At 41.6% G+C, this 24,497-nt stretch overlaps 2 protein-coding genes across 4 annotated transcripts; both read left to right on the top strand.

The window, feature by feature from the left end:
• Positions 1-208: 208 nt before the first annotated feature.
• CZH18orf54 (chromosome Z C18orf54 homolog) lies at positions 209-7,911 on the top strand. 3 transcript variants are annotated; one of them, XM_032206028.1, is made up of 8 exons: positions 209-245; positions 1,201-1,537; positions 1,971-2,738; positions 3,846-3,996; positions 4,694-4,802; positions 6,159-6,290; positions 7,049-7,122; positions 7,755-7,911. In XM_032206028.1, exons 2-8 carry the CDS (start codon positions 1,213-1,215, stop codon positions 7,855-7,857), a joined length of 1,662 nt encoding a protein of 553 aa, XP_032061919.1. In that variant the 5' UTR covers positions 209-245; positions 1,201-1,212; the 3' UTR covers positions 7,858-7,911. The 3 variants fall into 3 exon arrangements, with proteins under 3 accessions (XP_032061919.1, XP_032061920.1, XP_032061917.1); XM_032206029.1 differs by having other exon boundaries at positions 214-270; XM_032206026.1 differs by lacking the exon at positions 209-245 and having other exon boundaries at positions 1,121-1,537.
• Positions 7,912-11,656: 3,745 nt separating this feature from the next.
• DYNAP (dynactin associated protein) lies at positions 11,657-17,483 on the top strand. The gene is made up of 9 exons (XM_032206757.1): positions 11,657-11,734; positions 13,148-13,372; positions 14,002-14,208; positions 14,651-14,884; positions 15,481-15,634; positions 16,166-16,275; positions 16,452-16,565; positions 16,935-17,084; positions 17,370-17,483. Exons 1-9 carry the CDS (start codon positions 11,657-11,659, stop codon positions 17,481-17,483), a joined length of 1,386 nt encoding a protein of 461 aa, XP_032062648.1.
• The last annotated feature ends 7,014 nt before the right edge of the window (positions 17,484-24,497 follow it).

Genomic DNA, 24,497 nt, shown 5'->3' with positions numbered 1-24,497 from the left:
TAGTCCCAGCTCGCCCCGCCCCGCTGCGCCGCCAGCCCGCCTCGGACTACAACTCCCATGAGGCCGCGCGTGTCCGCCGCCATTTTGTGTGGGGGTGCGGGCTGGGGGGAGTGCTGAGGGGGCTCTGGGGGCAGCGCGGGGTGTGAAGGGCTCGGCTCGTCCCGGCTGCTTGTCCCGGGCTAGGCGGGGGGCACCGGCGGTACTTTGGGGTCAAAGGGACCCAGGAGGCTTCTACCAGCCCTGCTGTAGGGCCCCGCTCCTCCTTTCCGTGTAAATCGTGGTGATCCGCGTCTGCGTGTGGTGCTCTGCGTAATAAAGTTACTAATTCCTGTGCCTCGTCGCAGCGTCTGCTTCTTTCTAACACACTAACGTGCTTCTCAAATGGGCTTTTGCTTGCAGGATTTATAATTACAAGGAGGTTTCAGTCTTATTTGCAGGGTTTGGAACCAGTCTGCACTCCAGTCCATGGTTTGGGGGGTTACGAAGTCAGCTTGGAAAGCGTTGGCCAAATTGTGTAAATTGGATAAATCTGAAGTGCTCTGATGCCCTGTCAGTTCCTGTTGTGGCCTGTAAAATAATACTGATGTGTGTACACATCTGGCCATATAAAAGAACCTACAGGAGTAATACGTTTCTACTTCAGTTACATTCAATATTTTTTTTTTCTTTATACTAAGCTACTTCTGTCATTTTCTATGAGAACCCCCATTGTGCAGGCTCTGAAATAAAAGATAACGATATTCCTGCATTTCTTTGCTGAATGTCAGCAACATGAAGCACAGTTATTGGAAAAGCTGAGGATCCTTGGGAGCTAGTGAGGAGCTGGATTTCTTTGCCATCCTCTCAGCTCTGTGCTGTGCTAAAGCTTCGGTATACAAGAAGTTTCCCCTATTGAGATATATATTTTATATATATATATATATATATATATATATATATAAAATATATATATTTTTTTTCTCCCTGAGGCTTTATTTTCTCTCTTTTACTTTTCTAGGCGTGACGCCTATGTATGACTAACTTGAAAAGCAGGAAGTCGAATAGCTAAATATTCTTTTCCTCCAGATTACTGACATTTTACATAACTAAAAAAAGAAAATCATAGATGCATTACAGTTTGAGAACAAACTGTATTTATATTAAACTGTATTTAAGTTATTTCAGTGCAGGTGATGACTTGGGCTTTCTTTTTCCATTTAGATACCTTAAAAAATGAGTGAAGATCCAAACAGAAATCTGGATGAAAAACACAACCAGCTTAATAAAAAAAGCAGCATCTCCTCTCCTGATTCAACAGTATCTGTTCTTCTAACCAGCATTGGCAGCAGCAATTCGTGCTCCTGCAGTTTGATTCAATACAAGGACAAGCTTTACAGCTCTGCATCTGAGGCGCTGCAAGCTTATATCGAAGATTTTGATCTAAGTCTCACGTCTTCAGAAATAACCACTGGGAAGATCTGCCTGTGTCAAAGTACTCCCAAACCAGCGGAGTTTCCAAAGCATCACGTCAAAGGAAAACACTGTGTGTTTTCTGCAAGTATGTCTTTTAACAAGTTTTGATGTTTTCTGGTTGTTTTTTTTGTTTGTTTCCCTCCACTGCCGATGGTTTTGCAATTCCTTGTCTCATGTCAGCTGTTTTGGTGGAGTATTCCCTGTATGACTGCCTGCAAGTCTTCGTGGTATAATAAATGATGCTTGATCATGGCTAGCAATATTTGTCATTCTCTGTGGTGCAAATATTGCATTCAGAAAATATTCCAGACTGTAAATGTGTATTCCAAAAGGTGACGTAACTTTTAACTGCTGGGTTTTTTTATCAAGATCCTGATTCCTGCAAGAACTAGAATTCAGTACCCCTTGGTTAATAATACACCCAGCTTTAATTTATTACTCCACGTTAGATCTTACAAGTGTGTCATTCTGGTATGCTTGAAGTTATGCGATTCATGTAAACTGTCTTTGTTTTTCAGCGTTGGATGACTGTAATGAGCACGTCGGATTAAGTTCTCTTGCTTCACCCTGTAGAGGGGAGATGGAATGTGACCCAGACTCGATTAGTCTTGCGACAGATGATCTGTTAGCTTTTCCAGCAGATGGATTGCTGCCCTGCGTCCCGAGCAGGCCTTTTAAATCAAGACAAAATAGTGAGTGGAGCAGATGGCCACTTAAAAAATCTGTCTGCCCTTCCCACACCGTGTCACTCGATACTGAGAGGGGTTCCTGTCTTCAGGAGAACAGCAAAGCTGATGCTAATCAGAATGTACACAAACCCTTCAATAAAAGGAAATATGATGTGTTTACACCTAACAAGTACTCTATCTCCTCAAAAGGAAGTTCCAGACCCTTATCTGTTGAGAACTCTGCCACTCTTCCTGCTAAGAATTACCCAAGGTGGCTTACCAGTCAGAAGTCCGACTTAAGTGTATCAGGGATAAGCAGTATTCCCAGTTCTCACTACCCAGTCTGGCTGAAGAGTCATAACCTTTTCTCTGCTGCGACTAAAGAAAGTGATGGACGCAATTTTAACACCCAAAGCAAAGCTTCCTCTTCGCAGATTTCTGAGATGCTGAAAAACCAGTGCTCTGTAGATGAGGATGGTGCTGATTTTCTTAAAAAAAGTGGTTGCCTGGATCTGACAGGTGATAATGAAGTAGCAGAAAGTTGCAAGTGTGACAGCCCAGATGCACTCCTCCAATCTGGTACCTCCTTTTCAAAGCACACCAAACAGTCATTCGGAGGTAACTAGAGTTCACAATTGTTTCTGAATTTTGAGGGTGAGCTAATGAATTTCATTTTCAAACAAAAGCTCTCGTTATGTTAGTCTGCATTGTACAGCAGATTTATTTACTTCCATCTTTGACAAGTGATTCAAAGCATTTATTAGTAGATGACCAAGCTGCACGGCTTTTATACTGTAAATTTTCATATATTAGTGAGTATTTAAGCATTCCTTTTACAGCAGAGAATATTTATTACAGTGGCATATCTTACAGCAAGATAACAACAGTAATTCTACAAATATTCGAATAGAATTTCAAGCTTTACATTAAATGATATGATGTCTATTCTTTTTCTTCATTATGCAAAGCACAAATATTGATCTCTTCCTTCTTCCAAGAGGTTAGGTGCAAAAGCTAAGTTAAAATGTTGTGAATTCAAAGTCACAAAATGCCAGATAACACAGATGTCTGCAAACACCTTTTCAATATGTATGCATGATGGACTTCAGATGCATGCATATATCGTTTTTTTTCCCAAACAGAATTTTTCTATCAATTGTGAAAAGGGTGGGTATAAAAATAGATGAGAATGTCTCTGTCGTGATTAGTGCTTGTCTCAACTTACTCTAAAATGTGAGTTTTGTGTGATTGTATATGTGATACTCATGTATACGTTTGTGTTTCTTTTCCCAAATGTCTTAAAAAAAAGCTGTTAGAAGAACCCATACAAATAAGAAAACTAACTTAAGTTTTTGCAGGATTAATAAATAATATTTGTTTGGTGAATTCATTACATTTCTACAGAAAATTTAATTAGATTTTCTACAGCATGAAAGCATATAATCATTAAATAATCTTCAATGCAGCACTTGTTTTATGTAGGAAGAGAAACACTTGATTACTTTAAACATTCTCCCAGCTAGAAACATCTTTTTAGTACTGCTGATTCACATTTTTTATTGCCATACCAACATAAGCAAAGGTGTTGTGCTGTGGCTACACAATCTGTAAAATATTTCCAGTGCTAATTCATCTCTAGTAATTTTGAGTATTGCATAAAATTAAAAATAGTGTGGAAATAACGTGTCCAATTGTCTTCAAGGGCTTTCTGTCCTTGCTTTTTAGAAGACCAACTTGAGGTGCTCACCTTGAAGGCTGACAGAGATGCGGAGAGTTCCAATGAAGGTTTGTCAAACGCTCTGGAAGGTGATGGCAGTCCTTCTACAACAGATATACTCGGGGCAGAAAGACCCTGGGAAAATGTTCCGGGTGCTTTGTAAGTAAATAAACACAGATTACGAAATCCTTTGTTAAGAAAAATGCATTATGTATTTAATTCCTTTTGTGTAGAGTTTATAAATATTGGTAATACGGCATGTGCATAAAGGATTTATTGTTAGATTTCCTGCCTAGTGCTAAATATTCGATATTCTGAGGTCAGATTAGCGCACTACTTTCCCTTTTCCACTGTCTTGCAAAGAGTGCTATCAATCTTATTGTTGTCTTTTAATAATAGATTTTATATATCATTGATACACAAAGGTATTTACTTCAAGAGAACAATTATTCAGTGGAATTTAAATTGATAAATTTAAGAGTATATGAAAAACGAAATAATTTAGTTATATTTAACAGGCAAGCAAAAGTTTCAACCTGCAGCATTCCTATTACTAAAAATATTATTAAAATAACTATTTTTCTTTGGGTGTTGGAAATTAATGCTGGAATTGATGTATTAAAAACACCTCTGTATGCTATATTATAGCTAAAAATGAGTTGTCTTTAATTTATTATTATTATTATTATTTAGTTAGTTGCTTTTTATGGCTACTCAGGGTTTGATTTAACTGGCAAAACTGGAAAAAAGTAGTAGTGTGGTTCTCTCATAGTCAGTTTTCATCAAAAAGACTGTTGAATTCTTTCAGATTATCAACCTGTTGTTCTTCTCCATTGCATGTTTAATGTCGCTGCAGCAAATCACCAGTGGCTGCATGCTGGGAGGACAGAAACAATCCTCTGCCATTCCCCAAGGCAGACATCATCCATAAATTCTTGGAAGACTGTTTAGATGACAAAAACAAGGTCAGTAAAATTGAGGGTTTACTGCTTAGAGTGCCCCAAATGTGTAAGGCTGGTAAATATCAGAAGGGGAGATACCTCTACATTGGTTTTCTTCTCCTAAAATGTACAAAGTAGAAAGTCAAACTGCCATAATTTAGTCGTATTTCAGCATGATGAATTCTTAAAGTTATTAAATCCCATGAGCTAACACTTAGTTTTACTTTTACATTCCATATTTAGTTTAAACAGTAATTTTCCTGCCTAAAGTAAAAGAAAAAAATGTTTTATTATAGATTTATTAAATGCTTCCTATTTAAGAGCCTTGCTGGTGTCGTGCTGGGTATGAGTCAAGTTCAAGGGGTAAATTAATATATTATTATTCACGCCTTCGCACTGGAATTGGGTTTTGGATTGAATCGACTCTCTTTAGATTATTCATTATTTTAATCCCATTCTTACATGTTAATCGCCTTCTTGGCAGTCTTAGTATTGTTCAGTCTTTCATTTTAATTATATGAACCCTTTCCATTTCTATTACCCTTTCCTCAGCTAGGGAGATGAGCCCCGAGCCCAGTGTTCTAGTTCAAAGGCATAACGTTCATTTCTGTCGTGGTATGTTGCTTTTCATTTCTGCCCTCTGTCCTTGAATCTTAACCACTCTAACATTCTCTTTTCCCATCCTGCAGAAAAACAAAGCATTATCCTTTAAGTTAGTCCACAGTGGCACACGTTTCTGTTCCCCTATGGAGTTGTCTGACACAGAACCTAACAATCTGCATGAGTAATTTAAATGATTCTCTCTAATGAATTTGGCATCATTTCTAGAAAAGAGTTTTTCTTGATGACCCACAAAGTTTGGCACCTTGAATTATTTTGCTTGCTTGTTTTGTGTTTTATTATTGAATGAGCAGCTATCACAAAGGTGCTAATTATATGAATGAATCTATGCTTATCATTAATGTTGCTTACTTGTTCTGTTAGTTATAAGATGTTAAAAGATGTTCCAGCATTGCTGCCATAACATTTAAAGGACTTGATGCTGACAGCCATAATATTCTTGAATGATTTTACACAAGCCAGGGCTGAGACCTTCCTGTGTTGCTTCAGAACATACATGCACAAAACAAAACAAAAATGCATGGATTTACAGTGACTTCTCTAACTCTACAGTGGCATAAATTAAGATGATCCAGAGTAGCATGATTTATGTGAAATTTATCAATAGACTTGCAAAGAGCAGGTAGAGAGAAACACTCACAAATTTGCCTTTCAGCTGTTTGAGGGAAACTCCAAAACTTCCTCGAATTTTTATGTGTACTGATCAAGAAATGTTGCTGTTATGTGCACAATCAACACATTCTTTGTATTTTGGTTTAGGAAAACATCTTTTCTGGAGATCATAAGCACAGACCCCTGGAAGCCTTGAAGCTAATGCTGTTCAAGCTTCAAGCAATTCAGGGAAGATTAAAGCCGAACGAAACAGCTGAGCAAAAGGAAGAGTTTGAAAAAGTAAGTAGTCAGTTTCCTTGTACTCTCTTGGCAGTATCGATGTGCTGTTTACATTCTTTTATGGCTGAGCTTTCCAGTCAGCTTCAAAACAACACTGCCAGCAGATTCCATCCAGGTTGCATCAAGATCCAAATGGCTGTGCCCTAAAGCCCCGTGTCTTTCTGCTGTTCCTGCTGCCGTTGTGAATCAGTCTCTGTGCAGAAAGCGCTGCTTATCCAGAAGGTGGCGACATTCAGGAGAATCCTGCCCAAACAGAGCACATCACGCTCCCCTGCTGCTCGAGCACCAGCTACAGCAGCCACTTGATGTGTTCTGGACAAGCTGCCTCCTGATTATATCCCAATTAATATCAGGCTTTCAGGGGCATTTGAGAATCGCATTTTTAAAAAGTCACTCTCAAGTGTTTTATCCTCGCCTGCTTTAGCATCAGTGATTCAGTATTTTGCGTCCCTTATGTTTCAAAATTCACAGATTAATTTCTTTATAACATTTTCACAATGCTTCTTATATCCAGTTCTTAAAGTTTATGTCCTGTACTCAGTAGTGAATGAATTCTGCATGCATATGGATAAGGAATGGGCCAGAGGGAGCAACCTTCTGCAACATCATAGCTGCACAGGAACTTTGATTAAACCCCTCCTGAATTATTCTGTGTTTCCATAAAGTTTTTGGTAATCCTTTCCAATGAAATGTGCTATATTTTTTTTTTCTGTCACATTCAGGTGTGTTCCTCAGTTTGCAATTTATTTATTTTTTAGCTTTTTGAAAAAGGAGATGCTGAATTAAAACTCTGTGACAGCGAGATAATCCCTCTTACCAATTCTATTCAGAAGTAAGTGACTGTAGATTTTCTAATTTTTCACTGTTTTCAGAAAGTAGAGAGAAAGAATGATTAGCAGAGAGTTGTTGTGGGATCTGAAAAATGTTAAGAATAAGCAAATTGTGAATAATTAACAACAATCCTACCGGAAAGTCGTAAGTAACTAAAGAAATAATAACTTTGAGAAAAGGCAGAGTGGAAAACAGGTTTTGATTACGCAGAGCATTTGTTTCAACAAAAGTATAATACTGTGATGTGAAATTAAAAGGTTTGTGTAAAAATACAGTAACTTTTAGAGTGATATGCTCTTTGATAACGTGATTTAACACGTTTATCACCGTGTTAAATACCTATTCCATAATAATTTAATAATTTAATAATTTGCATGAGTGCCCATATTTGAGAAGACGTGTTTAGAATTTCAGTTCCCCACAATATTTTCTCTTTTCCTAAAAGAAAATCTTAATTTGTTTTATAATCTCTAAAACAGAATGACTGGACAGTTAGACAAGATGATGGGAACTGTTTCTAATACAATTCAAACTGATAAACTGTTAGTAAGCAAACTGCTAGTAAAACATGATTTTGTGTTGATTGTAACTACTTAGACACTGTTATTAAAGTCTTCATAATTCCTAATTTAGGGCTTTACACCATGTGTCACATCTTAAGAGTCTTCCTGAAGATACCAATGTGAAACAAGAGCAAAGTGATGATCGTCAAGAAAATAAAGAAGAAAAAAGCTGATACCTACGAAGTTTAATACTGTGTAATTTAAATAATTTGTCAGCCTGTACATTGTCCATTTTTTTTGAAAGGTGGACCAGTGCCTGCTCTGAAAAAAATATTTTATTCATTATTTCTGTACCTGTCAATTACTTCCACGAGTTATCTCAAACCTGGAGTTATTAGTGCTTCCAGTAGGGTCTAACAACATGTGAGGAGACACCACTTTTCGAAGAACATGGAATTAAACCAACATTAGCATTTCATGGAAAAAGCCCAGTGTATTTATATTTTTCATAAAAATAATAAAATAAATAAACTAAACTGTTTGTCCAGTTCTGGATATCATAGTTGCACAGCCTATTAGATTTTTTCTTATTTTCTTATCAGAATTTTATCAGCAATGAAGAGTATTTTAAAGAGGGCTTTGATTGCTTATATATCAACGGAAAAGTAACTTTTAGGATACACACACGAGGCACTTCTTGCAGTTATAGCTGGAATTTTGTTTTCTTGTCAGTAAAAGTGAATTTACCACTCAGGAGCAATAAATGAGTATGTAAGTCAAGGACCAAACAGCAATAATTGCCATTTCCAACTTGTCAGTGGTGTTCGTTTCCTGGAGGCTAGATCAGGGAAAAGGCATTTTATTGAGCTATAATCTTTGTTTCGATAGTGACGGGGTGGGGAAGGGAGGCAGAAAGCCGGAGTCCGGCGCTTGGAGGAAATAATAAATTAGCAGGAGTTGTCAGAAGGAATGTCACCGTTTCTCAGCAAGTTACAAGAAGTGTTTGCTGAGGATGTACAGAAGTGTCCGTGATCGTATGTATTTGCATACACAGGAAATCTTTTCTGCAGAAAGCACTTCCTGAATTGCAGTGTGTATATAAATGAGTAAAACCGAGCTGGGACAGTTAAGGCTTTGATGAGGACAAGCCTTGTGCTCTCAGACCTTGCAAAGATCCCAGCGGGGGTAAGACAGAGGGTTGGCATGGTGGGAGGAAGGCGGATGGGAATTTTGTCTCTGGGATTTCTGTCCTTCCGAGGGGAAGACCCTTTGTGATGCTGGGCTTTAAATGGGATAGCTGTGTGCTGCCGTTGTATTTGCCTCTGGAAATTTGCATCAGGGCATCTCTCAGCATCAGTTCACACCGATTTGAAAAGAGGCTGGTATAAGAAAACTTATTTTCAGGGTTCAGATATCACGAAGACTGCCAGCTGAGGGGTAGTCTGGTTCATTTATACCCCTTTTAGCCTGAAAAGAAGGATCTGAAAAACTGCAAACCCTCTAGTCACTCATTATCAATAGCATAATAATAGTTGTCACTATTAATTCTTTTCCTGTGTAACGAGGTGAACTCCTACACTGTCAAACATTTGTATTTGTTTGTCAAAATATGTTTGTGGAAGCTCACACATATATACATACCTGGAGCTGTGAAACCCTTGAAAATCACGGTTTTCTTTCTTGTTGATCATCGATTCATTGATCTACCACGTTTTTTCATTTTTCTTTCCTTACTTAAAATATTCGGTTGCGTTTACAGTCAGAAAATCTGTGCGGAGAGAGTTGCTGTTCAGAGAGAAAGGAGAAAAGCTTTTCATTACATTTCTCTATGAATCTTTACCTTTGCGTCAAAGTTTAGAGAATAAAAGGAGAGAATCTGCTGGAAGTCTCCCGGTGGCAATAAAGGGAGAAAAAAGCCCGAGTGCTATTACATTGAGATCCTGCCATTAAGTCCACCAAACCACAAAAAGATGAGATGGAAAAAAAAAAAAACATTGTAAAAAATATAATTGAATAATTTGCCCCAAGGAGATGTTATTTGACCAAATATCTGTTGGGAAAAAAAATCAATTGAACAGAGTAGATCCAGGATATTTTTAGGCTATGAGGATGTCAGGTTTTGATCAGAGTGTGAAGTACAGGATTTAAAGGATTTAAAGGTTTTTAGAAGGAAAAAGCGACTTCACCAAATTCAGAGGTCTGTTTGCAAAATCCTGGGAAAACAGGCTAGGAAAAAGACACTCAGGAATTTGGATGTTCATCAGGATAGAGGGATCTGAAAAATAATTGTAGGACATCGTTACATGGAACTATGAAAATCAATATAATTTGGCGTGTAGTCCCCAAGGGTCTCCAAGAAGGAAGCGCCAAGGAATCGGGTGGAATTGCACTTAACCATAGTCACCTTTGACTTTTGTGCTTTTTGGAAGAGCGTAAAGAGGAGAGACAAGGAAGAAGAATGGTCAAAGCTAATAAAAGGGCACCAACGTCCCTCATTGTTTACTGTAGTCCCTTACTGACAGAAAGGAGGACCTGGGAAAACCCTGGTCCATGAGTTTCCTGCAGAGATTAATAAATTAGGCCTGTGAAGATACGATGTTTACTTAAATCATCAGCAGCAATCAAGCAGGTAGCAATACCGTGGAGGGAAGGTGAATAAAGTCCAGATTAGAAAAGAGAAAGTGTGACGGAGAGGGCTGACGCAAGTTACCTGTGGTCAGTGGACTGTCCCGTTTGGTGTTAATGCCAAGCTCCTGCTGGAAAGAGGAAAAAAAAGAAAAGAAAAGAAAAGAAAAGAAAAGAAAAGAAAAGAAAAGAAAAGAAAAGAAAAGAAAAGAAAAGAAAAGAAAAGAAAAGAAAAGAAAAGAAAAGAAAAGAAAAGAAAAGAAAAGAAAAGAAAAGAAAAGAAAAGAAAAGAAAAGAAAAGAAAAGAAAAGAAAAGAAAATGAGAGGAGAGGAGAGGAGAGGAGAGGAGAGGAGAGGAGAGGAGAGGAGAGGAGAGGAGAGGAGAGGAGAGGAGAGGAGAGGAGAGGAGAGGAGAGGAGAGGAGAGGAGAGGAGAGGAGAGGAGAGGAGAGGAGAAGGAAAAAAAGAAGAAAAAAACAAAAGAAAAAAAAAAAGAAAGTATTTATAAACACTATGTATCACACAAACCTAGTTTCCTTTTATGACAGGGTAACAGCGTTTAACACTTCTGTGTCTCAAAACGAAGAATCACGGTCCATATTAAATTATTTTTAAGGAATCATTGGGATGGTTGGAGAACAGCACTTGGGGTTAACAAGATTTGTCTAGTGCTTTCCATGATTTTCATTAATGGGGTGCAGTTGGAGAAGATCAGGAGGAGAGAGGCTGAAATGATGAAGGAGAGGGAAGTGTGATTTTATTGATTTATTTATTTTTCCCTTACCTAGCAAGCAGCCTGTCTATTAAGTCAGGGGATGTAAACGGGGTCAGGAAAGACTTGGATTTTCACAGAATGAAGCAGAGGAATGAAGGCATCTTCCTCTTTGGAGGAAGATTTCGGAGCTGGATGCGCTGCTGCGCGGTCATGTCGATGGTGGGAGGGTAACCCTAACGGGCTGCAATTGCAGCAAGAGTGGCTTAGCCTTGTGAAAAACTTCTCCATGATAAGGATATGTAATCAGCAAAGTGCGTTGCCAAAGGAGTTTGGGAACCTTGACCGTTTTGCTTGTTGCAAAAGCAGGTTGTGTAACCCAGAGCTATAACTTCACCGCGGTAGGTCCTTCTGGGAGGGGACCAGATGACCTCTGATGATTCCTTTTTTTTTATTTTTCCCAGTATTTGGTGGTTCAGCCTCATCTCGTTGCCGTGTGTCAGCCCTTTCTGCCGTAGCTCGGAGTTTCTCTATTGCTGCCCATCGCTGCACAAGGGCGCTGCGCTCGGTGCCGCTGCCGTGCAAAGGCGATGAGTCACTTCCCCGGCCTTAATGCAACATAAATGAGCACACGTCGCAATTAACAGCCTCTTCTGTCAACGTTTCTCTTGTCTTTTGCAGGTTCATCTATACTAAATGGATAACCAGGCCTTTGAAATGCACGGGGAGAAAATACAAAGCTCTTCCAAAGGAAAAGAGTGGCCCAAGAAAGAGGTACCAGCCAGATTCTTTTAGTCTTCTCAAAATGTTATTAATAGATATAGTTCAGATTAAGCCCTTACTTCATATTAGTTCACCATATGACCCCATCCTATACCATTAAGACGGTCCTGAGGAAAACAAAAGCTCCCAAGGGCTTCTGCTGCCAAGGTTTTACGACATCCTATCTCACGTGCACATGCCAGGAGCTGGACAGCAAGACACAATTTCTTGGCCTCACTGAAGTTAAGAGCTAAATTATTTATCCCATGACAAAGTAATTATCTTTGGAGGATTCCCCCTTGATTTTAACCAAAACAGCTACTTAAAAGCCCATTTTGTGGTCATGTTTAGCATCTCTTCGGAGTTACACATTTGAGTACTATTTCATTTTTTTTTCTTTATTTTTTTTTCTTGCCCTTGAGAAAATCCACTCTCTGTGATTTTCTCCTTAAAGTTTTTGCTCCTTGGGATTTTGAAGGAACTTCGTGGAGAAGGAGCTGGCGCAGTGCTCCTAGGGCCCTGTGTGTGTTTGCAGCCTGCCCCTTGGCCGTAAATACGGCAAAACCAGCGATTTCCTCAATATAATAAAATAATCGATTGAATCGGCACCACTGCTGTGAAAATGCTGTAAACTAAAGGTCATTCCAGCCTGGAAAATGAGGATTTTGAACGCATTTAGGTCTAACGCCTTGTTCTCTGATGAGACTCTGTGGTCTGTGTACGGCTGTTGTAATATTTAATTGAATGCAAGCTTGAAAAAAGGGGTAATTTAAACTGAGGAAGGGATTATTACTGAGTAAAATACATTGGTATTTCGAGCACTTTTCCACTGGTAAGGGAAATTTATTAGCAAAGAGCTTTTGTCAAAGAGATTCATGAAAGAGGTCATTTTGTTAAAATCCGAGGGCAACCTGCAGATATTTCACTTCTGATTGTCCAGCTGAAGGGATCAGCTTTCATAGCTCATTTTCAGGCGCTCGGCACCTGAAAATCAATCTTTTAAAGGTAGATCAAGCTGTGCACCTCAGAATCACCGGAGGTTAAAAATCTGGGTCGGGGAATATGGTTTTGATTCATCTGAATTGGCAGCTTGTAAGAAAAACTGGTAAGGGGCAGGAAAACTGAAAATCCTCATAGAGGAGATGTTTTCTGCTGAACGCCTACAGTAGGCTTCAGGTGCTTGTAAAACTCTGTGCTGATGATGTGTTTTCAGTCAGTGAAACAAGGAAAGGACAGAATGAAGCAGCCCTATAACATGTGCTATAAGGTTTCCTTACAATGGACCCAGAGATTTGGTTATAAGCGTGTTTCTGCAAGGTTAATGATTCTGGTATGATAACAAAGGAATTATCACAAACCTTTACCCGTGTGTTCAATCTAATAGAGCTCCTTGTTTTGTTTCGCTGGGCTTTTCCCTAATGCCAGGAAAGAAAAGGCAACTGGTCGCTGATGAAAATCTTCCTGGTTTGTCTGCTGGCCTGCGTTATCACCACCGCCATCGGAGTGCTGGTCTTGGCCTTGGTCTACACAACCACCACCCACATCGTGAAAGAGGTCAGCGTTACAGACGATGGGACAACCTCCACGAAACCAGAGGAAAAGAGCGTGGATGTCAAGTTCCAGTTCCTCAATCATCTGACAAAATCCAAGGTAAACTGTTCAGTGATATTCTAGCATCGTATGTAGAAGTTGAATGGATTCATGTCACCTACTTTTATTTATTTAAGTAATAGGTGACCAGTCTAGAATCTAGAAACAGTAACTTTTTAGTTCTTAAGACTGGATTCAAACAAATTCTTATGAATTCTTAAGAAAAATGAATCTTATGGCCTTGTTTCAGTGAGCTAAAACATTAATTTACAATGTCACAAAGCTGCAGGAATTATGCAGGCTTTTTTGCAAGTCTATTTTGAATTTAATAGAAAGGTCCCCTTTGAGCAAACTCTAAAGACAAGATGCATCTTGCATTGTTATATAAGAATAATTTCTGATTGATTAAAATTTGAATTCATTTAAATTTAAAACTTACATTTAATTTTGCTCAGCAAAGAGTGAAAAGAATAAATTAGGTAGCTGGACACTTTAAACTGATGACGGACATCCTGGTACTCCTACACATTATATTTAACTATGTAATATATTTGCAAACAAAAACATGTTTAGGAATGCAAACAAAAGGACAAACAATGTGTTAAAAAGGAGAGCAACCCTTTAGATATGCCCTTCCCCTGTGCAAGATCCCCAGCTGATAAAACTATCCACTTTGACTCACTTTCCAGGTGTATAATTTCCCCGGTGGTGAAATTCAGTGGGCACGATTCAGGAATGACGTAAACGAGTATGAAAACGACGAAGAAATGGAATTTGGGAAAAGTATCAACAACCACCGCTCTTCGATGACTTTTGGCACCTTGAGGATCAAAGGCAAAGGGCTCCGGGTCCCCCACTGGCACTTCAATGCCAATGAACACGGCTACCTGCAGCAGGTATTCCTGCTTGTTTCTAAATCTTTGAAATCTTTGAAAAATTTTGCTCTACTTCACCTTAGTGACAAATATCATATCTGTAAAAATAAATTTAAAAAAATAAAAAAGATAAATAGAAACAGTGAGAAAAAAATCAAGATACAAAATTAATTTGAACACAAAATCATCTTTCCTTGGAAGTATATGTATTTTTATATATATATATATCAATTATTCATTGTATTTCTAAGAATGATTACTCTTAATTAATGCTAATAGCACATAACTGGGATTTAAGATCTCCAGCCCAACCCCTTCTGTGATCCTATGATTTAATTTAACTAAAGCTTGCAGGAGGGTGCATCAGGACCCGTTTTCTCCTAAGAGCCTATCTGAATTTGGGATCATATAGATGAAACGAGCAAGTTTTCATTGCTGTTGTTAAATTCTGATCGTGTTACAGGGCACTGCCTGGATTGGAGTCATTGGGGCAGACGGCAGCGGGGTCACCACGTACAATGTCACAGCTGGCCAGGTGATCTTCTTCCCCAGAAACACCGTGCACTGGATAAAGAACGTAGGCACAGAGGACTGCGTGTTCTTGCTGTTTTTCACGACACACGAAGAGCTTCAGACCTTGGATGTCGATGATGCATTCTTCTCTACCCCAGAGGATATAGCAGCAAGAGCATTAAAGGTATGCTAGGATAACCAGCCTCTGCCTAATCTTCTTGACGTTACCATGGCAGTCCTTTTTTTGGGGGAGAATTCCCCTTATCTCAGCTCATCTCCTCAATTCCCCCAGTGTGGAGGGATGTACACCTACCCTACACTGTGCCACCCCCTGTGCTCCTTTATACACGAGGAGGAATAAACTTTTTGGGTCTTCACAGCTCATGGGGGAGCCTCCACAATTCCAAAGATAGAAGGGAAAATGATGTACTGAAGCCCAAAGCTCATTTCCCAACAGCTCCTTTGATGAATCTTGTGGTAAAATAATGTCTCGAGAAACTATAGATAAATCCACCTCCTTGTTAAAATGCAGCTAATCTGAGCTAACTAGTTGGCAGTGTTCCTTCATCAAGGCTCAGAAATTCTGCTGAGTCTGAGGAATCTGCACAAAACTGTGATAAATCTCCCCACCCTGAAAGAATTTGATGGGAGAGGGCAAAGCAAAGCCTTGACAGGACGAGGCAGCTAAGGAGATGAAGAAATGTCTGAAGAAATACAATCTGAATCCTGCAGTTTGCTTTTGCGCATCTGTCAACTTGCTCCGCATTTTGTGTCCCGCAGCCACAAGGTGGAGTCAACTTCATCAGGACCTTCAAGAAACAAGTGGAAGATCAAGCAGTCAACCTCCCTCCAAACCTGGACGAGCTCGTAAAAAGTGCCGACTACGTGCAGTCCCCGGACCACCAGGTGTGGCAGTACTTCTACAACCTCAAAGGTACGCATCTGAGGATCCGGGATGGAAGAGCTCTCGGTGCTTGTTGAGGGAGATCTGGAAACATTTCACTGAAACGTAGCTTCAAAGTAGAGAGAGTAATGATAATTTAAGGGGATTGGAAGAACGGGGAGTTATAATGATTTGTTTAGCATCCCTCTGTGCAGCCTGGGTGTGGTGATTACCAGGGAGCACCTAACAAACACAGATGGCAAAACTTAGTGCCAAGTAGCACGGTCTGTTCAAGAAGGCCTAAAAAAATACACTCAAAGCTATGTGTGTTGGTCTTGACAGCAATTTGGGGTGGAAAAGTTCCAGTCTGAGGTTTCCGTTGTGGTGATCTAACCACTCAAACATCCAACAAAGGAGATGGCATAGCGCCTAGTGGTTAAGCCAAATGGGCTTTCTTTTTTGTTCTGGAGGCTCACAAGATTCAAGGCTTCAAGTTTAGCATGTAGTAATTCCCCAAAGTTCATTAACAACGTTCACAAAAGCTTGCTGTAAGTGCTCATTTAGCTATGTCTTTGGTTGAAGGGTCCAGAGAATATCGTTTCCCGGGAGGCATCTTCCAGTGGGCTCGCTACCGCAGAAATAGCACCGGGCTGAATGAAACCGAGAAAATCTTCAGTGAGTCACTGAACAAGGTAAGCGCTTGCAGTTGAATAGCTACCTAAAAATAAGGCATTGAATAAGGTATTTATAAATAGGGCATTTAGCTCCCTAAAAATAAGGCATCGAATGCATTTTGTGTAGGTTCGTCACCGCGATGTGATGTACAACAGGGACGTAACAAACTCTGAACATTTTTGTTGTTTTTCAGCATGAAAATACCCTGACCTTAGCAACTCTCAGGATATTCAACAATCAGCTGGGACAGCCTCATTTCCACTTCAATGCTAATGAGATGGGTTACGTCATTAGCGGCTGCGGACAGGTAATTCCCTACCTCAGTAAGGGGCAAGCCAGTGGAGTTCTGGCTGGATAATAATCACAGATCTATTAACGAATCCTCATCCCTGATTATTAATCACACTTCAATTAGTATTATTACAAAACTTTTGGTGTCCAAACATTCCTTCATTCCTTTTCAATAGAAATTTTGATCTCAGTTGCATTTGTGGAAGCCTGTCTAGTCAAAGTGGGCTTGTTTAAAGAGCAGAATTTGTCCTTCTTGCTCAGTTGTTCAGAGAAATCACACGTGCTCTTGAAAAGAATTCAGACTGAATAGTAGGAGAAGAAGGTAACAGTAAAATAAAACAAAACAGTACTTTTAAATTAGATCCTGCTGCTTTCCTTGCAACAGGCTGGAGTTATCACTTCCTCTGGAGCCACCAGCAGCTTCAACATTGGCATCGGAGATGTTATATTTTTCCCCGTTGGGACCCAGCATTACCTTAAAAGCATATGTGATGAAGACTTGCTACTGATTCTAGCCTACAGCACAGGCGACGAGGTGAGAAAACTTCACAGGAGGAGGCAGAAAAGCCCAACTGTACATAATCTTATGCTTTAAGCAGCTCTGCATCTGAGGAGCCAGAAAAAGGCTGTATTTTTCTAACCTAAGCATCCAGTGATATCAAGAGCTCCGTGTAAGGCTTATTGTTAGCTGTATACCTTTATAGTCATTCATTTTCACTTCCATTTGAGATGCACTTCAATATTTCGTATCATTAATGCTGTAAAAATACCCAGGAATCTACGATTATTCTCTCTAAAATACTGTGTCTTTTCCTTACAGCTGGAAACTCTTCGCATGAACAACTACTTCCACGCGACAGCAGACCACATCCTTGCTCAGATTTTCTTCAAGGAACAGGACGAGTTCAAGAAGTTCCCAAGGTCTAAAAAATAGACTGCCGATAAGTGGTCTCAGCAGTTCATGGCTCCAAGGAGATTTTGTACAAGTGCTGTGTTTCTGGCAGCACCTTCTGATGCCTTTCTTGCTGTTTATCCAGAAGAGATGTTCAGAAAATAGGATTTATGGTTACTAATTTTATTTTTTTTTCCCTGTTTGTATTTTTTTTATCATGTATTATTTATAGTGCAATGTATTTTGAGTGTATATTAAATTAACTTCTACCTCTGCAATTGCCTTTGGTTGTGTACATTACCCATTATCCCGCTTTATCTCTTTCCTCACATTACCGAGGTTTACATTGATTTTCTGTCACGGCGACAGCACTTTATCTACCAGAATCTGCACAAACACAGCACATTCACCCAACTCTGTCTGCCCTGACACCAGGCACTGCTGTAAGCCCTGCCTCGAGGAGTGGCTGCAGGAACGAGCTCATCATGCATTCGCCTCAAATTCACTCTCGCTGCAGCCCCCTCAGCTTAGTTCTTGCAAGTTCATACTTGCTTAGTTCTTGGAGCTTAAATCAAATCAGGATCAAGGTGGTTTACTAAGTTATTATTGCAGACATTGCCACCCTTTCCCCAAGATGGGGCCTCAAACACTCTGAGTTACCTTGCACCCAAGGAGAAGAGGGCCTGGCTTATTATTAGAGCATTAACTGCTTTCAGGTATGAGGAGAGCAACAGGCTCTGCTCATTACGAAAATGTCATTCAGGTGCCACCAATCAATCTGCCCAGGGCTCTGGTTTAAAGCAATTCAGCTGAAAAGGAGAAGGTTTAGATGCTGGATGCTTGTTTCTTTGTTGAGTTGCTCCTCAGGATGTTCTTCATGTCCTCAGCAGGTAGGGGAGATGCTCTGCTTGGCAGATGGGGAAGTGTAACCGGATAATGAACAGGGATGTGGCTCTTGTCCTACTGTTGTTGTCTTCCTTTGCTGTGCTGATAACAACAGGCTGAAAGCTGAGGTCTCTTATCATGATTACTGTGGCGTCTTCTGCCCACACAAGCCTTGCAGTCCCAACATGTAGAGTTTGTATGCTGCTTACAGGCACCCACTAATTATTTCAGTGCCTGGTTTCTGTCTGTCTCTTCAGCTACATGCTCCTTGGGCTGGCTTTGACCTGTTGTTGGAGTGGTTTGGCTTGCCTGTTGGTGTTATTCCACGTTGTGTTTAAGTAGCTCCTTAAAATGCTATTTGGATGGGAACCTCCTACTCCATCTCCCTTACTTTTGTGCCAGTCTGCTCGAAACGCCACGCTCAGCAGTGCAGTGAATGCTCTCTGGAGAATCTCTTGGAAGGGCCACGAAGGGAAATGCATGGCTGTCGTTTATCATGCCGTAATGAAACAATCATTGCTTTGCATGTCCAAATTCATCAGGTTAACAGCCTGTGAAATGCGTTTTCCAGCGGTGATTACTGCCCAGTCAGCTGCTGTAGCAGTGCCCTTGTGCTTCGTAGGCAGGCTAGCTTTGAGGAATGCTACAGTTTTGTTTGGTTTACTAAGTAATTAGCATGTTTTCAGCCTTATTTTCAATTCTGATGAAGTTTTGGTCTGCTAATTGTAGACCAGTCCTCCAGCACGACGAAGTGGATTTCTCTGTAAGCGTGTATGCGGGTGGACTAACTTCACTAGTTGTCTTACTGATGGACTGGTTTTAATTATTCATTAATTTTTACAGATACTCGTAATTCAACTGCTGTCTCCATAGCTGCTTTTGATATCGGTCAGTCAACCTTTAGGTTGACATCAAACCCTTTTTCAGCTGGCTATGGTGGAGTCAATGCTATGTTAAATTCTGCTTCTTGTCTTTCCTATTGGAGTCAGAATCCAAAGAAATAGTCAGAGCAGAAGTGTCAGATCCCCGTTTTGTGTTAATCTGCCTAAACCAGGGACATTGTAGAGTGCTGGCCAGCTCCATCATTCTTGTTATCATTCCCGGCTGTTAATATCACAGCTCTGCAGGTAATTCTTGGATAAAGTGATGTATTCAGTGGGTGACAGGATATCCTCTCCTCTTCTGCTTTCTCTTTGACTAGCAAATTATCTAGATCCCCCCCCCCAAATACTACAAGCCTGAGATGATTTAACCAAAAGGTTGTGAGGTCTGGTTCCTAAATGTGAGACTTGCCTCGTAACTCTCCTTCATCTCTTCCAAATCTTTTTCCTATTTACCCAGAGGACAATAGGCTAGATGTTCAAAAAAATTTCCAAGTTGCGTCAGTGAGAGGTTCTTGAATCGATGTGGTAGAGCTGGGCTTGAAATGCAGCTAACCACCTGTGATGAGCTTTGTCAGAAGAGATTAGAACCAAGCTTCTTGGTTCAGCTCTGAAGACTAAAAAGGCTGAAAGCAATAGGAGTTGGAGATGTTGACAAGACTGTGGCACAGGGAGCTTCTCGCTGTTGGTTCTGGTTTCTGATAGCTCTAACTCCTGTTTGCCTGAGGGCTTTGCTTGAATCAACAGCTCTGGCTTTCTCAGAACATTCCTGCAGTGATTCACTTGAAATCAGAGGTGCTGTTCAGGTGTGATAAGCCCATCCTTACGTGTCCTCTGAAAATAATGGGTAAAGCATTGATTGGAACAGCACTACCTAAAGAATAAAGGCTGTGTTATCCCGCCCCCATGAAAAATATGAATTATGGCAAATATTTCTTATATAGAAATTAGCTAGGGACATGAAATAGAATAGGTTTTGTTGTGTTGTAGTGGTTATAATCAGAAGCACTATTACAATGGGTGTGACACTTGAGCGGTTGGCGGCGTGTGAGTGAAATTCGTGCGGAGTAAGTCATCCTGTGGCTCACTTCAGACAAATCATCATGTGGTAACCTGCTGTAAGCGCTATGAAATCCTAAGGACAGGGTCCAGGGAAGCCCTTTTGTGCAGAGAAGAGGTGCTGTGGTTTGGATATGACAGGGAGAGCCTCGCACTGGGGACAACTGATGTGATATATGGAGGCATGGGCAGCCCGAGGATGCTCTCAAGAGCTGGAGACAAGGGCAGGGTTGGGACAGCAGGACTGCACTGTCCAGCTATTTCTGCCCTTGATACAAAAGCTTAAAATCTGCCAGGAGGTGACAACACCGATTCCCTGACTCAGGGCCTTGTGGTGCTGGGCTCCCAGCAGAAGCCTGATTCACATCCTTATTTCAGGGCTGTCTGCTCTGCCCCATGTACAAAACACAGCCCAGGGCAGCTGGGTTCCCTTCCAGTTTCCCCAAACGCAACCCCCTTCCTCAATCTGCTTTCTTTTTGAGGTTTTCTGACTGGCTTTAGACCTCCCCGGTGGAGGGTGCGGTGCTGCCGGAGGTGACAGCAGTCCCTGGCATGGCCGGGACATCGCTGAGCCAGCACAGGGACGGGGGTCTGGAGGATTTGGCATCTGGGCTACCCCTTTTGGGGAAATCCCCTCTCCTTCTGTCTTCCTCCTGAGCCATCCTGCTGAGGCTGGCTGGGTTTTACAGCCATGGGTGCAATGGTGTTGCTGCAGCCCATGGTCATAAACCATCTGCTGCTTCATGGAGCACATGAAATACATCATTTAAAAAAAAAAAAAAAATCCTCTGAGCAAGTTGAGTTGGTGTGTATTCACACAAGTGCTGTAGCCCCACTTCTGTGCTTGTTTCCTGATGTTTAGCACCTTAATAGTTTCCTCTTACCAATATTGCATTTATAACAAGTGACCTGAGCTATTTCTGTGAGCCCACACAAACACATCCAAATGTCTGCAACATTTCTGTTGAGATCCCATCAGCTAAAATGCCTCGGCAGCCTGGTGGGGTCTCGAGAGGCCTCTACACATGATGGTTTAATAACTTCCTGCACCCTCCTCGTGGTGTTTCTTTTAAGGATGTGTGTAAAACATCCGGATTTGGTGTCAATGTTTTCTTCTCAGCTGAAATCCTGACTGAGGGCCACCATAAAAACCACACTGAGCTTGCTCTAGGTGAGGTCATCTTTGGTGTCACCCGCTGCTTTCCTGGGGAAGCAGGCAGGGGATGTGACCCTGGGGTGCTGGCAGGGGGTGTGCTGCTGTGGTGGCCCCAAACCTTTTCCCCTTCCCCTTCTGGCACTTCCACCCCTCCAGGAAGGAAGGGTGAGTCAAGGGCAGGAGCCCCGGGGGTGGCAACAGCACCCAAATATGAGGAAAAACCTGCCTGTGGATACTCATGTGAGCGTACATCACAGAAATGCCGCTACTAAGGCAGGATGTTGAAATTAGCCCATCTCTGCGGTAGGCAAGTTGAAAGTTCAGGGGTTTTATTCACTCTAGATCAAAGAAAATGGTGAAATAGTAAATTTCTCCACAGAAATACATTATTGCCTGTATTTTGGGAAAGGGAGCTTGCTGCAGGGACAACCCAATTGCCTGCCTGCTAGAAAAGACCTTACAATAATTTACTTTTTACTAACACATCAGTTTCTAGGGCAAAATCTTTCTTTGGAGTTGTTTTTTTCCTTTGATTATAAATGCACTGAAATATTTTGACTGTATATAGTAAATCCAATTGGCTCATTCTCCTGGACACCATCAGTATTTACACCTTTTTTTTTTTTGTTTGTATGTAGTTCCAACACAAGTATATATTTCCTACTTCTGAGCAGAAAGTCAGTGGGATTGGGACAAACAGACTGGAGAATTTATGGCTTTTCTGGTATACTTTAACCCCCGATTAAACACAGTGAATGAGTTTCCACAGGACTTAATTTAATGGCAAGGTGAAATTTAGATTACAGTGTGCTACTTGGTAATAAAAATTCATGAGACAATACTTTGTGCAGAGAGGGTACGGTGAGAGCGGAATGATTTCCCTGGTGCCGTGGGGATGTAATAATGCAAAATCCTCTTCAGTCTCTTAGTCCCACGAGTTTGGCCTTTCCTTGCTGATGAATTGAATTCAGAGATTGGTCTTAAAAAAAAAAAAAAATCAAAATATTCAATATTTAATGCCTTTAGGTTTGATGTTTATTTGCTGAAGTTGTTTTTGTACTCCTGGCTCTGTGCAAACCTCTGGGAGAGATGACACGGGAGGGTTTCAAAGAGGGGATTCTTGTTTTGAGGATAATGGCTTAGTTTTGTGAATGATGAGAGAATCACAGGATGGGAGAGCACTGGGGACTCTGCTTTCTCTGTGAGGGGTGCATATTTTTTGCCCAAACCAGCTTTGTCATGCCCCTGGGCAGAGCCCTGCACTCCAGTGTTATTCTGGGCTGTGAGCTCTGTGCAGCCGCAGGGAGCGTTTGGATGGGTGCTGCTTTGGCTGCAACCAGCACGCAGCCTGGGCAGCTTGTTCCCTGTTCAGTGTGGTGAACGAGGTCCCTTCTGAGGATCAAACTTCTTCACAAAGCCCATTTTTCTATTAATTTGTCCGTCAGTCCCAAGTGCTGCGAGTTATCCTCAGCAGCTCTCCATTCTCCTCCTCAGCTGAGCTCGCATAGCGGTGCACAAAAGAAAGTAATTTTGCTGCTGATGGCTGTTGAATTGGCTGAATTTCCCTTTCTCCCTCCTCTCCCCACCTTTTTGCTCTCAGCAGGCATAAAACTAACCATAAAGCTCCCTGGAGGGGCAGATTGAGAAAACGAGCAGCAGACGCCACGTGCTGCCACGTATCCCCTAGGTATACGGCAAAAGATGTATTAGACACCAGATCATTTTTTGTCCAGCTTTTTACAGCATCCATTGTCCGTGTTGTGTGGGGGAACTCGGGACAAGTATCCACCACCTGACAAGAGGCACTGGCTGTGGTTTTGCCTGCAAGCAGCTCACAGTGCCTTTGATGTGGCTGGAGGAGAGCAGCGCTTGAAGCCGTGCGGCCCAAAATAGCACACGGCATTCATCCGTCCAAACCCTCTCTTTGATCACGTCCATGCAGGGTTTGAAACTGGATGTAGCAGTTTCCTTGTGCCTCTTTTTATGCTGCTAATTAGCTGGACGTTAATTGCCGCTGCCACCCACGAGGAGCCTCCGGGTCCTCAGGGGCTGGTGCTGTGGCCCTGCTGCAGGGCCTGAGGGACAGGACCCAAAACCTACAAGATAAGGGCTTCTCTCAACTAATTATTGATAAACTGTGCACCTGTTGGTTTTTTCCTCATCACTTCCAAGGCCCAGATTCTCATTTTTGTGGAAAATTTGTATTTTTAGTTGTTTGGGAGACTCAGGCTTGGAGCTGATGGAGCTCTGCGCCAGGCTCGGCTGGTTTAGGGGAGGTGGTGATGGCTGTGGGGGAAGCTGCAGGAAAAATGCTCTGCTGAGCCCTTGTGGCCCTTCCAGCACCCACAAGGCACAACCTTTGGGGTCACAACACTGCCTGGAGCCCTCGTTCTGCCACAAATCCTTTACACGCAGCAGCAGAAAGGGGAGGGAAGCAGGATTGTGGGCTCCTCTCTCATCGAGCAGGCTGTAAACGCTGCTTTCAAGCTTTGGATCGGGTCCTGCATTATTTTTTTTCCTGAAAAAAAGCCAGTCACGGCAAGATAAGAGCAACCTTGAGGAGCAATCTGTGTTTGCCCTAGCACGGGGAAGGCGCTTCACGTCTTGGCAGAGCAGAAAATGAGCGGGGTTGTGCGCAGGCTGCGGGCTCCTCACGGGGAACGGGGCTGCAAATGGGACCTGGGACCCCACAGCCAGCATTCAGCCCCCATATTCCGAGGGACCATTCAGCATCCCTCTGCCCTGGTGTTGAAATAAACAATATAAATGGATGTCCTCGCACCAGAGGAGGAAAAACATAAAAAATGTTAACGTTTCTCAGAGTAACATCTCTCTCCTTGCGGTTACAAACACCATAGCATCGTGCCCAATCTTTTTTTCCCCCCCACATATTGATGGCTAGACAGCCACAAAGGTGGGTGAGTGATTTCTTTTGGGTGCATTACTTCAGAATATCCTTAGGGCTATGGACATTTGTCCTCCTGGCCACCAAAACCTGCCCGAACCCAGCCAGAGGCGATGGTTGCTGCCGTAATATGGGCTGCATCCTGCAAACCTGGATGGAAATTGGGGCCC

The sequence above is a fragment of the Aythya fuligula genome, chromosome Z, assembly GCF_009819795.1.
Source record: "Aythya fuligula isolate bAytFul2 chromosome Z, bAytFul2.pri, whole genome shotgun sequence".
Lineage (NCBI taxonomy): Eukaryota > Metazoa > Chordata > Aves > Anseriformes > Anatidae > Aythya > Aythya fuligula.
This window is presented reverse-complemented; position numbering and strand designations above follow the sequence as displayed.

Bases quoted from the DNA above. Each gene is read 5' to 3' on its own strand.
- CZH18orf54 (XM_032206028.1), top strand. From the start codon at position 1,213: ATGAGTGAAGATCCAAACAGAAATCTGGATGAAAAACACAACCAGCTT. The intron at 3,997-4,693 runs GTAAGTAAATAA...ATGTCGCTGCAG, and splicing joins GAAAATGTTCCGGGTGCTTT to CAAATCACCAGTGGCTGCAT. The intron at 4,803-6,158 runs GTCAGTAAAATT...ATTTTGGTTTAG, and splicing joins GTTTAGATGACAAAAACAAG to GAAAACATCTTTTCTGGAGA.
- DYNAP (XM_032206757.1), top strand. From the start codon at position 11,657: ATGGATAACCAGGCCTTTGAAATGCACGGGGAGAAAATACAAAGCTCT. The intron at 11,735-13,147 runs GTACCAGCCAGA...CCCTAATGCCAG, and splicing joins AAGAGTGGCCCAAGAAAGAG to GAAAGAAAAGGCAACTGGTC. The intron at 17,085-17,369 runs GTGAGAAAACTT...TTTTCCTTACAG, and splicing joins CCTACAGCACAGGCGACGAG to CTGGAAACTCTTCGCATGAA.